This window comes from Protopterus annectens, chromosome 10.part0, assembly GCF_019279795.1.
Source record: "Protopterus annectens isolate FY-2018-M chromosome 10.part0, PAN1.0, whole genome shotgun sequence".
NCBI classification, from domain to species: domain Eukaryota; kingdom Metazoa; phylum Chordata; order Ceratodontiformes; family Protopteridae; genus Protopterus; species Protopterus annectens.
In genome coordinates, this window is record NC_056744.1 from 1,017,306,015 (window position 1) to 1,017,319,883 (window position 13,869).

General features: G+C 40.3%; 1 protein-coding gene across 1 annotated transcript in view; it reads left to right on the plus strand.

The window, feature by feature from the left end:
• SASS6 (SAS-6 centriolar assembly protein) overlaps window positions 1-13,869 on the plus strand; it is a 1,319,564-nt gene that overhangs the window by 914,640 nt on the left and 391,055 nt on the right. Inside the window, exon 12 of the mRNA XM_044085777.1 lies at window positions 4,158-4,239. Within this exon, the coding sequence (XP_043941712.1) occupies window positions 4,158-4,239 (82 nt within the window). The remainder of the gene's footprint in view (window positions 1-4,157; window positions 4,240-13,869) is intronic.

Genomic DNA, 13,869 nt, shown 5'->3' on the forward strand with positions numbered 1-13,869 from the left:
AACAGTGAATACACTCGAACATCTACATTTATGGTAAGTGTACACAACTGTACTTTCCATTTACAATGAGCTGTGCACACAATTGTATATTGGCTTTGATGTTGCGGACAGAGCTAAAGAATGCTTTGTCGTTGTCCTTGGCCTGGGAGGCCAAACTTCTCTCAAATTTGGCCATGCTAGACTTTATTTGTCCTAAGAGTTGCTTGTTTAGTTTAATTAGAGTGCTTTTATCCTGCTGGGTGCTGCACCTCCTAATTTATGCCATGATTTTCTTCCTCCTGTTATACATCCGATTGATTTTGTGATTCCACCAGGGTGACTTGTTTTTTGAGTTAGTTCTGTATTTCTTCCTGATTGGTACAGCTGCCTCTATACAACCATTAGCATGCTTATACAGGATTTCTGTGAACCGTTCTGCATAGGCAGAAGTGTTCTCAGGGTTTATAGGTGCTTGAAAGTTTGCCAGGTTCTCACTTAATAGCAGGAGGTTAGCCTTAGAATAGTTCCTGAATATCCCTGGTTTAGCTGGGGGCCAGGTTTTATTTTTACATTTTGTGTTCTGACCTTACCAGGGAAGGCACTCTCCAATATTAGTGAGGACCAGATCCAGTATGGTTGCACCCCTGGTTGGTGTATTGACCATCTGGTCTAGGGAATTTGTGCTTACAAAATCCATAAAGTAAATGAAAACTCCAGCAAAGCTAGAACTTCCACTGAGTGACCTCTCAAACCTCTTGCATCAGAGGCACATGGGATATATGCAGATGATCCTTATGACCATCAGGTGTTTCAGCTCATTGGTGATTCTGAATGTCCATAAATTGTTTCGTTTTACTGGACAATTTCAGGCCACTAAAGCCAAACCCCACTAGCTCTGGATATGCATATTTCGGCCTTGTTATGACCTCATCAGCACAGCACAAGCAGAGTGTTTGACTAAGCATTAGAAACACAGGGCATATATCCCATGTGCCTCTGATGCAAGAGGTTTGGGAGGTCACTTAGTGGAAGTTCTAGCTTTGGTAGAGTTTTCATTTTGTTTTTACTGATTGGTTTTTCAGTGACCTTCTCACTCATTGTTCTTGTTTACAAAATCCAGGAATCTCTGCGCAAGTTCGTTTGATGTCGCATAGGATTCCCAGTTAATAGTGGGGTAATTAAAGCCACCCATGAATATGGTATTGGGTTGGATGATTAGTGTTTATAATAAGTTTAAATACATGATATGTGTTTCCTGGGTCATAGCTTGCAGGGAAGTGGTATTGAATTTTACCTATGATGATTTGAACATGGAGCAGTTCAAGTGCATTGTCCTGTTTGACCAGACTTGAAGTATATATTTTTGTTGTAAATAGAGATCCCTCCACCTTTAGTCCCTGTCTGTGAAGTAGCTAGTCTAAATGTGTGGAAGGCATTATAACCTTGCACTGTTGGTGTGCTGTCCATGGCTTTAAACCACGTCTCTGAGACTGCACAGACATCAGCATTCTGTAGGGTAAAGAGAGCTTCCAGAGAGTGGAGTTGTTTGTTTATGCTCCTAGCACTGAGCAGTAATACCTTTAGATTTTCCATCCCTGGCAAAGCAGCATGGTCTGTTGACCATTTCCTTCCATGATGACAAAAATTGCACCCCCTTAGAATGATACCAGAAACTAAGCCAATTATTAAAGTCAGGCATCTTTTGTTCTTACTGTGGCATCATCCTTGGAGAAGGTAAAATGCTTCTCAATGCTAGGTTCATATCAGCCTGAGACACATATTCCGAAAGATCTATGATGTGGCTCTTCATATAGTCTAGGGAGGTATGTCTCAGGTCATTTACTCCCACATGCACTATGACTGAGTCATATTGGTAATTGTGATCCAATGAGCTGAGTGCATGCGTAATGTGGTGGATCCTAGCCCACGATAAGCAACTGACCGTAACTTTCTCCTTATTCAGCTTGGTGAGGGGGATTTCAGTGTGTCTCACAATGGAGTCTCCAATGACTAGAATGCTGGATTGTGTGGTGACTTGCCTTATGAGCTTAGAGGTAGAGGCTCCATGAGATGCAGTTCTATGTGTTGATGTGAGTGTTTTTTTTGAAAGAGTGCGTTTGGGACTGCTGTGGGCATTTCTTATGTGTATTTTGTCTAGGCAGTCTTTGTGGTTTAGGAAGGTTACATGTAAGTGCCTTAGTATATGTGGGTCTATATGTCTGCTTTGAATTGTACGTGATGGGTGCAGCATGTGTACTACTGACAACCTTATTGACATTAGGAGTAGTTTTATGTGAGAGCTTTGCCTCCAGTGACGTTGTGCAAATACATCTCTCACATACCGTATCAGTTTGTTTGAGAATTAACTGGTTATCAGTAAACATGAGGCAATTTCCACATTGCCTCAGGATACCAATATCCACCAAGCCAGTAGCGGAGACCGTAGGAAAGTTCATATCCATGGCAACAGACCGTTTTTTATTGATTAGACTGTTGGAGTGAGGATATCAATCATTGTCAGGAGTATCCAGTTTGCAACTATGTGGACAGTGCTTGTCAAACTGTAAAGTAGTTCTGTGTGCAACTAGATACTGGAGAAATTTCAATTGTGCTTTAACAGGAAAAATGCCACTCAGGTTGTCTGAATCTGTAAACACTTGGGAGGACACTAGTGCACAGACCCTGTAAATTTAAGGATGAAGTATTTAGTCAGATATTCTGAACTTAGAAGGAAATCAAACAGTACTAACTGAAAACAAAGAATTAGCGTGTCGAGAATGATGAAAAGAGGGTAGACGCATGAATGGCTACTGCTAATGCTGGTCTCACCCCAACTTCACTCTGTTGTGATACAAAACTCTTTTGCTTCTTCTCTCACCAGAAGCAAAATGTCAGCACCAATCCCAAGAAGAGAAGCAGGTCATAGCCTGTTTGGTGATCTACAGTCTTGTCCCAGATGATGCAAGGATCTCTAGGCTTGTAGCCTTTTTCTAGTAGATGCCTCAAATAGCAATCAGACCAATCAGGTACGTTAAGCACAGACACTTACTCTCCAGACAGAAAGTGTCAGAAATCAGTGCACTCTGCTCCTACTCTCACGAGGATCACAGATTCCATGCTGTCACATATAAAGCAGTTATTAGGCTTTTTGGTGATCAGCAGTCTCCAGGAAATAATGTCACTACTCCTTCTCTCACCAGGAGAAAACAGAAGCACTAATCCCAAGATGACTGCTGAGAGGCAGAATGTGGGCTCTCCAATAACTGGTGGTCTTGCAATAGATGTTTAAAGTTAAGATGAAAAAAAATGGTTTATCCTATTCACTGCAGTGTGCACTAAGCAGATAGATATGAAAGTGGGTAACTTGTCTAAAAAGGTAAGTTTTGGAGGAGAGCCACTGTTTTTAAAAGAGCAAGACTGACTGAAAGAGGGTGGGCACTTTTGTGTTCTGGTACTATGGAATACAGTAGGATGGCCAATCATTTTAAATAAAGTTGAAGGGGAGTGATTTCACAAAATGATAATTTTGTGCTTACTCACACCAGCCAGTAAAAGCAGTGAAGAAACAAGGTATATATGATCAAATTAACATAAGGGACAGGCAACTAGAAAGACAGCAGTGTTTAAGAAAACAACAGTAACTTGGTGCGAGGGTGGGAAAAATTTCTGTCTGACTCACAAGAGTCAAGTTTTACTATGCAGTTAAAAGCAGAGTACGAGTAAAACACAGTGTAAAGAAAACAAATCACAGTATACAAAATAGAAAAAGGCAATAAAGTAATACAAAACACAAGAAATAAAAAGCAGACTAATCTTTCCCTCACAGCAAACTGTGATGGAATTGGTGTTATGGTAAGTGTCTCAAACAACTGTACGTACTCCTTTATGTGCTCTTTTTTACATGAATCAAGACAAATATTAGAGGGTCTGCAAATGCAATGTGAATGGTACGAGTTAAAAAGTGTGAGAACACTATGCATTTTTAGTAAAGTGTAGCAATCCATCGTGAAATATGAAGAGACCAAGATGACCCATAATGTCATTCCATTGGTATTCTTTGTATACCGCATTGCTGTATTTGAACGTATTTCAAGTATTGCAAGATCAACAGTTTTATATAACAGTTGATGTAACAAGTTCTAATCTTGAATGGCAACTACCTTTATTCTGTCTTTTAGGTATTAAAATTAAAAGAGCAATTGGAAGGTGCTCTGCAGAAGCTGGATGAAAGCAAAGAACTCTTAAAAACAAATGAAAATGGTAATTTTATGCTATTTATGTATTGGGCCCTAATTTTGCTCAGTTTTTGCCAGATAGTGTGGACAAATGCTTTCTCAAAGAAATATAAAGAAGTTTGAAATAAGAGTTGTGTATTAAGTGTTATATTGTACTTAAAGCTATCAATAACTAAATTTAATATAAAAGATTCTTCAATTATAGATTTAGTTTGCTTTTTAGTGGCATTATTCCCAGAGACAGTTTGATGTTCATTGCAGGGATCACTGCTGCAGCTGTATTCTCTACTCCTGGGATTTGCAAAATGCAGGATGTCTGACTTCTGGACTGACCTTCACAGCTTTCTTTGTACATCTATGGAAGCATAACTGCACTCCAACTGATGGTGAAATGAAGTCCTGTATGAAAGAAATGTTTATACTATACCTTCAGCTCTTTTTTTGACTTTGGAAGCATTCACATCAGTTTAAGTTCATAATACCTCTTCCGAATGACTTCCAGAAGAGCAAACGGTAAGTATCCAGTTTTGGATTTACTTTTTTATTTCATTTAAGTTTTCATTATCTGTGTATTTATTTTTACCTGATGTGACCTAATTTTGGACTGGAATTGGCTACCTTTCTGAGATCAACCCTAATACTGGGTGATTTTAACTACCCTGCCATTAACTGGGAAAACTACTCATGTCCCAACACCTTTGCGCAACGGTTCTTGGAATTCATAAATTCCAACGCCCTGGATCAACTAATCCATAGTCCCACCAGGGGCTCCAATATCCTAGACCTGGTCATTACCAACATGGGAAATCAATGCTCCATACCTATGGTCACCCCCTCGTTAGTCAGGTCTGACCATAAGCTAATCATCCTTAACATCCACATCCCACCCCCACCCCCCCGTAAACAAACCACCATAAAAACTTCTCCAAAGCCAACTTCATGCTACTCAAGTCAGAAGTGACAAACTTCATGACACCCATTCAGACGGGAACTGAAAGTTCAACTGCTGAATCCTACACTAAGGCTCTGTACGAGCACATCCACTCATGCATGAATCGTGCCATCCCAAATAGAACCAAAATGCTCTCATCCAAAAAGGGAAGCCAATCTGGTGGTCCCCTGCCATAAACAAACTTTACAACAAAAGGAAGAAACTTTTGCAGAAAAGAGGAAAATCCCAGGATGCAAAAAACTCCCTTACTAGCCTCAGTAAGAAACTGAGATGCCTCATAAAATCCTCCAAAGCTAGTTATGAAAATAAAATTGCCAAAGATTCCAAAGACAACCACAAAGCATTCTATAACTATGTCAAGAATCTAAATGGCAATGCTCAGATCTGCTCTGAGCTAAAACAGAATGGCATTTAATATACTGATCCGATGGATATTGCCAATATCCTGGCAGATCGATTCAGTGCCAACTTCACCCCCCTCTCACCCCCTAAATGGCCCATCTCAATACCGGAAGATTGCCAAATTCCAGTAATAACGGCCACACAGGTACAAAACGCACTCTCTAAAGCCAAGAATACAGCATCCATGGGACCAGATGACATCCCGGGCTGTGTACTACATGAACTACAATATGAACTGGCACCTCACCTAAGTGTCATGTTTAATCATAGCCTCACCTCAGGTTTCGTGCCCACTGAGTGGTGCAGAGCTACAGTTATCCCAATCCACAAGGGGGGATCCATCTTGGATCCCGGAAACTACCGTCCCATCAGTCTGACAAGCCTTATCTGCAAGGCCATGGAGCGTATTATCATGGAACTTATAAACAAAGACATTGGCAACCTTCAAACACTGGACCCCACCCAGTTTGGGTTTGTGAAGGGCCGATCTTGTCTCCTGAACCTGATTGACTTCTTTGAATCAGTCTCCAGAGCCATGGACAAGGGTAAGGTGGTCCACACAGCCTAGCTAGACCTTGCCAAGGCCTTTGACACCATCCCCCACTCTGGAATCATAGATAAACTTACTAAGTTGGGCATTAATCCCTATGTCACCCAATGGGTTGCTAAATGGCTTACTGATAGAACCCACACTGTAAAAGTAGCCGACTCCAAATCCAGCTCCAGACAAGTGACAAGTGGAGTACCTCAGGGTTCAGTCCTGGGGCCGCTCTTGTTTGGCATCTACTTCTCTGAAGTACAGGTCAACACTAAGGGACTCTGGCTAACAAAGTTTGCAGATGACTGCAAACTGGGAGCCATTATTGAATCCCCAAATGATGTGGATACTCTACAAAAGGGCCTTACAGAAACAGATGCTTGGTGCCAGAGCCATGGGCTCAAGCTCAATGCCAAGAAATGTATTGTTATCCCCTTTAGGAAAAAACATGTTTCCATGAATTACCATATAGGTGGCAGTACACTAAACACAGAAAGTGTGATAAGAGACTTAAGGACACAGGTGGACAGTGGTCTCACCTTCGATAACCACATCGCCACAACAGTCAGGAAATCCTTCTATGTGGCACACCTCATCACGAAGGGCTTTTCATCCAGAAAAAAGGAGGTCATTGTCCCACTGTACTCATCCCTCATTAGACCCATTATAGAATACAGCGCCCCATTTGGTATGTACCTCTCAAGACATCTGCAACTACTGGAAAGGCCTCAGAAATACCTCACTAAAAGAATCACAGGCCTAAAGCAGATGCCCTACGCTGACCCCCTTAAAAAACTCCAGCTATACTCTGTCGCATATCGTCTACTCAGAGGCGATCTCTGCTTAACATACAAGGCCATGTCAAACCCAGAGCTGTTGGACATGCTACACTTAAAGAAATCCCAATCCCTCAGAGCTACACGCTTCAGGGATCTAAACCTTGTCATCACAATAAACAAAACATGCTGGAGGGATAGGTTCCTGACCCAGAGACTCCCCAGACTCTGGAATAGATTGCCCATACATGTCAAGCAGAGTGCCTCTTTGGACCTCTTCAAGAGGAACCTTGACGATTGGATGGGAGAAAGGAAATTCACCCCAGGGATCACGTCAGTCACCCTGCTAGACAGGGGTCCAGGAAAGTAAATAATGTGGGAAGAAATAGCCAGGGAATTGTTATGGCTAGGCTTGTATAGGCCCTAGGGCTGATAGCCTAGTACCAACCTATGAACCTATGAAATCAATGACATCCCAGAAAAAAAAGTACTCAAATGTGTGCAGAAGACAGGTTATACCCAAGTGCTTCCATTCAAAGTGCATTTTTTGCTTGGGAAAGAACCAAAAGTCTGTTCCTTTGACCACAGCACAATCTTTTAAAAAGACTTTGCTTAGTATGGCCAACAATCTAAAGACCTGTCTATTCTAGAAAAAGCTTTGAAGCCTTAGTACAAAAGGAGATATGGAGCAAATGGCACATCACCAAAGAGACTGTGAGCAGAGAGCCTGACAAATGCCTGCGACTGCTGGTCCTAGAGAGGATCAGTGGCATGCTCCTCCATTCTGACCAGAATATAGTGAGGAATCCGTCTTTTCTTAATGCTTTTGGAGGCAGACAGCGGCTCCCATATCTGGGCTGGATGCCAGTGTCAAGGTCTACATGAGGGATGCCTGTATTCCTAGGGTGGTGCCAGACCCTGCAGAATTAAGACAGAGAGACGATACCCCTTCAGTCCTGTTCAGCAAAAGTCTAGAGTGTCTTTTGTTATCTCTCTTAAAATAAGGTAGGTTGCACACCAGAAACTCATGCTACCTTATCTCCCATGCTTTTACATGTTGATTATAACAGATTCACAGAGTAATACATAGCAATCTAACATGGGCTAACTTACAGCCTATCCAACCCTGTGCGTTGGATATTTCTCTTCCAAGAAAAGAAAGGAATCTCTCCTTTGTATTCATCAAAATCATTCTGAAGAAGTCAAGTGTAGTACTGACGAAAACGCTAAATAAACGGTTTTAAGTCCAGTTTTCCACTTCGGAGTGTCTTTTCTCGGTGAATTCATCAAACTAATGATCTTGAGAAAGAGGACCTTGTATATACTTTAAACATCTTTTGTACAGATACAGTATTGAAGACCAAGAAACTGTTTTATTGGACTCACCTCCAGAGGACATCTCTTTTGAAATTGCATTAAATATAAAGAGGGAGCATTTTAAATGAGATGACAAAGATTTCTGACTCAAGGAAAAGATAATCAGTGCTAGTGTGTTTGGAGGATCTTTGTCTGTCATGTCCTCTGATGACGTTTTCAGTTCATAATTCTTAAACTCCATCTCTCGATTATCCACCCCAGATAAGCCAAACAGATACTACAGGGTACAGGAGTAATTCAAATACCTATGTAAAACCCAGTATCAGATCCTCCAATGATCTCCTTAGGAGCAACAAAGGGATTCAATCTAGCACTAGGATTAAATATATTTCTCAGTGATAAATAGAGCATAATCATGGACAGATTTGGAAAGACGTGTGCACCCCCACTATCTTAGAATGCTTAACTATAAACTTCTGAACACATTTGAGGAAGTACCAGGGCAATAGCAAGGTCCTTAAACAGATCAAGAACACAATACTGGAAATCCCAGGTGAAAAACTCATAGAAGAAGTAGCAAAGTTTCCCCAGACAGCTTTTAGCTGGGATAAGCATATAGACAAATGAGGTTACAGTGCAGTGAATATCTGCAGCAGGATGGCAGCCTACAAGACACTGTTGAGGAGACTCACATGGACCAGACTTCATTCTCTGCTTGAGAATGATAAAAGGCAGCTACTAGATGCACCCCTGGATAGCCATCTCTGCTTCAGCTTACCTTCATGGGTAGTTTTCAGTCCCAAGAACAACAAGAGAAAACCACACTGAATCAGTTAAGTAAATGTTTCATCTACCAGTGTGTTTCATCCCCATTACGTATGAACTTAAACCAAAGTAACTCCTCCCATCATACTAATCAACCAATCAAAACAGCACATTAATATTGCAACTCCTAATATCCGAATTCTTCCTCCAAGTAAAACAACCATTATTAATTATATTTAATTTTTTCCAACCAATATACTCTGTAGTTTATTCTCATACCCTTCCCCTCAAACTCTAAATACTTTCAAATAACTACCTGCAGTACTCTGGTACTTATAATATCCCTCTCAACCATTCCTCACATCATTCTTGTAAACACATCACTTGGCACACCAAAGACCACCCATCATGTAGATGCTCAACTCATAAACCTTTCCAAACGTAATTCATCATAAGTGCCATTCTTATAAACATTACAACCAACCTACTTTTCAAAAGCCTACAAAAATAAATACAAACTCCATAGCCAAACTAATATGGCCCCTAAAATACCTTTTTCATTGTAAAATTCAGGGAGATATCCCCTGACCAAGGACCTCTGAGCCACAACCTCCTACAAAGCTACCTTAAGGAGCCCACCAAAACCCCACCATCCAACAACTTCTCTAACCTGCTCCTATATGCAGTCAACCTAAGAAACATTTGCAGCACACTGGCAGAGCTGCATGCCTGGATTGCCCAAACATACCCTGACATCCTAGTAATCAGTGAAACTTGGCTCAAACCACAAATCAAAGATGAAGGAATTCTACCAGCAAGCTACAATATCCTATGACAAGGCAGAATTAACAAAAAAAGGTGGTCCTATACAAAAATCTGCTCAACCCTTCCATCTCCTGAGTACCCCAGATATAAATAATTTAGATATTAATAAACTCCCTAAAACTAAACATGCACAAAACCCTCTGCCTAATAGGTATAGATATACCCCCTGGCAATAATATAAATACAATGGAGGAACTCTTGGCATGGACTTCACTAACATCCCTCTGGAAACTATTATTCTAGTTGATGTCAACATAGACTGGAACCATTGCTGCTGAATCCTCTACAAATGCCATAAACACGTAAAACTTCCCCCGTTAATCACTTGCCCAACTTGACATAATAAAACAACAAACAACCACTATTGACTGAATACTAAGCAATGCCACCACTGAAACCCTAGCCAGATATTCTTGGTGATCATCACCAAACCTTTGCAATTAGAAAGTATACCCCATACAGAAATGCCACCACTACAACACTGCCTGTAATCTTTCTTCCTTTACACCAGAAGTCTTCACCTCAGAATTAAAAGTCATAAACTGGTAAATACTAGAAACATATAACCTTGATGACACAGTCCTATACTTCATCTCTGTATTCCTCAACATTCTAAGCACCCATGCCCCTATTAGAACAAAAAGAGTCAAAACTAACCCAGCACCTTGGCTGTCTGAGAAAACAAAACAACTCATGAAAAAATGTGACAAAGCATGGAGTAACTGGAAACAAAGCCCTAGTACAGCAAATCAACAACCATATAGACATTTTAGGAATCTGGCTAAAGAATGGGATATGGCTAGATAAAAATCAAGCTTCTACTCCAGGTTACAAGAAATTAACCATCCCAACCCAAAAGCTTCCCGGTCAGCAATAAACTGTCTACTTCAACCTGGTCAAACTACACAACCCATCCCAGTCCTTAATAATCAACATGAGAACATGGCCATTCAGTCCAATACCCACTTTATTAAATTTGTCACATCACTCAACCAAAACTTAACCCCCATACCATCCACAGCTCCATAACCAATATCAAAAATAGTGACAAACCAAAAAACTACTCCTTCCAACCTGTGCCCTCATCCACCATAAAGAAACTACTCCTTAATCTAAAACCCACCACTTTTATACCTGACAGCACTACCTATTCCAGCAGAATATCTCAAAGTAGCTGTCAGTGCTATAGCGCATCCCATCTCCATATGAATCAACTGCTCCATTACAGAGAGCTATGGCCCTACTTTGCGGAAAAAAATCTTATGTCCTACCCCTTCACAAAGGCAGTAGCTCCACTGACTTTGCCAGTTATCGACCAATAGCAATTCTAATTCCCCTTATCAAAAGTACTAGACAAGTGCATACAAAACAAATTTTCTCCTATATTAATGACAATAAATTACTATCCCCAACCTAGCATGTTTTTTTTCCATAATACAGCACCTGTACGGCCCTTATTAACTTCATCACAACAGTTAAAACCGAAATTGTGGTAACTCAGTATTTGCCCTCTTTCTAAACATGACAAAAGCCTTTGACATAGTCTCCTATCCCTTACTCCTACAAAGACTAACTGCACTAGGACTTGCACCATCAGCAGCTATCTAACTGACTGGGTCCAAGCAGTTAAACGGCAAAATTAATTCTCCCCATTTCTCAAAGTCATCATTGGAGCTCCCCAAGGATCAATTCTGCCCCCCCTCTTGTTGGATAATTTTTACAAATTTTATGACACTGCAACCCGACATGCATCCATCATCCAATACTCAGGTGAATCAACTCTTATCTGCTCTGCCAAAAGCTTATATAAACTTAAACAGCTTACCCAGGAATACTTTTCCTCAATCAAAGCACGGTTATCAGAATCCCAAATCCTACTTAAGCCAAAGAAACCAAAGCTAATCTTTTTCACTCTTAAACCAGTAATGAATCAAAAATACCACTTCACTGTTTACTCATCCAACAATACTATAATCAAACTCGTTACACACACCATACTCTTGTGAGTCACAGCTGACGCAAAACTAAGTTTGATATCCATGTTAAAACAGGCCATAACAAAACACACGTAACTAAGCTCCCTTTCTAGAGACAAGCCACTCCCAACAAATAAGGCCAGAACCAGTGCAACAACCTTCCTACTCTCTTATATGCAGCCTTTGTCCTAATCAACCTCTTTCCTCACTGGATAAGTGCCACAATGAAGTAGCAAAGTTTGCTACCTACCACAAGTACATTGTATACCCCTCAAACAGCTTAAATGGCTTGAACTCTGACATCCATTAATCCATACTCAGTCACCATCCATAAACATATATACCAATATAACAAATGTACCAGCCTACAAATTGCCATCCAGCCCTACTCTCCACATAGATCCCTTCGCTCAACTGATAAACTATTGCTATCAATATCTAGGTCAAACAATTTAGCAGGCCAACATCTGTACTCCTGCCACATCTCAAAACCCTAGAATTAAATCCCATTACCTACCCAACAAACAGCTGATATCACACATTTCAAAACTCTACCTTACCTACACCTGTTTAACATCTGGCACTGCCCCAGCCCTAGCTGACGTCCTCCTCTACCACTCATTTGTCTATCAGTAATAGGAACTGCAAATGCTCAAATATCACTATGTAACTACCTAGCTAGCTAATGAGAGCAAATATTACTACAGTATGTGCTTCTGTGCATTATTAACCATACTTCAGCTGCTGATTGTATATATTATATACAAACTGTGCTTCTGTGCATTATTAATACATTTCTTTGCTGCTGATTATATACATTCTGCAGCTGATTTGTTTATATTATATTTTTGGGTATATTGTCTTTTCATCTAAAGTCATTCGTAACTATAACTATTCAACTATGTACAATCAGTTGAATACTCCTTTTGTGTTTGTAGCATTTCTTACCAGGCCTGTGCTGAAAAGAGGCATTTGTCTTTATCCAGTCTGACTTTCCTAGTAAAGAAATGCAGTAAATAAATAAATGCATTGCTAAATACAGCAGGAGCCACCAAAATAAATTAGGGCATTTCTGCAGAAAACAAGAAAGGTAGACCAATACAAACAGAAAATTATTTTGAATAGAAGTAAGTTGGACATGGCAGCAGATGTTGTGGGAGGCTGCAAGGAAAGGAGAGCAGTCCTCTTCCCTCTTAAGAATCCCCCAGAGTATACTCATTATTTCCTCTCCCTTTCCTCAGGCGGACAGCAGATTGGCCAGTTATGAAGATGCATAGTTTCAGCTTGATATCTGACAGATAGATAAGGAGCGCAATATCTGAGGAGTACAATATAGAATTTTTATTACTATATTTCTTTGTGGAGCTGCCCATAGTTGCTTTGAACCAAACAGCTGGAACACTAGAAATAGAAAACTCAGCAGTTGAATGCAGAGTGGCAGAGCATGTCCCAGAAGACCAGTAGTGAAGAGTTATGCTGTTGTATAGTTCAAGTACCAAGAAAGATAGGATGTGGAATCCAATCTTATATGTATCCAAACTGAGCAAATTATGGAAGTAAAACAAACAAAAAAAATTAAAATGATAATTCTGCTGGGCAGGCATTCTCTGCTGATTACTCTAGAGCTAGAGACTACAGATCTGCATATCCTGATTTAGCTTCCTCAGATTCAAAGGAATTCATAGGTTTTTACCTGCCATGCAGCCCTGGAGACCGTTAAGGAGCTTAGCTCAAATTCCCATTTGCCCCCAAAGCACTATCTGGTTAAGTTACTTGAAAGTCACACAGTAGGCAAATGAAGTATGACAGAATGAAGCCCTGTACCATAGGAAGTAGCTCATTAACAGTTCATAGTCTTTTTTTAAACAAGAAACATCTTTAGTAAATTATCATGTATCGCATAGGCCATGTTACATTTATGTAAATGACAATAAACCATAGCGACATAATGTCAGTTACAAACATTATACATTTCAAACCATGCGACACAACTGTAGCTGCAAACATTATCCATCTCGTTTAACATATCCAGTCATTGTTATTCGAACATTAAATAGCTCATTCAAATATTGATTTCTTTTAAACCTCGTTTCTGCTCTGAACA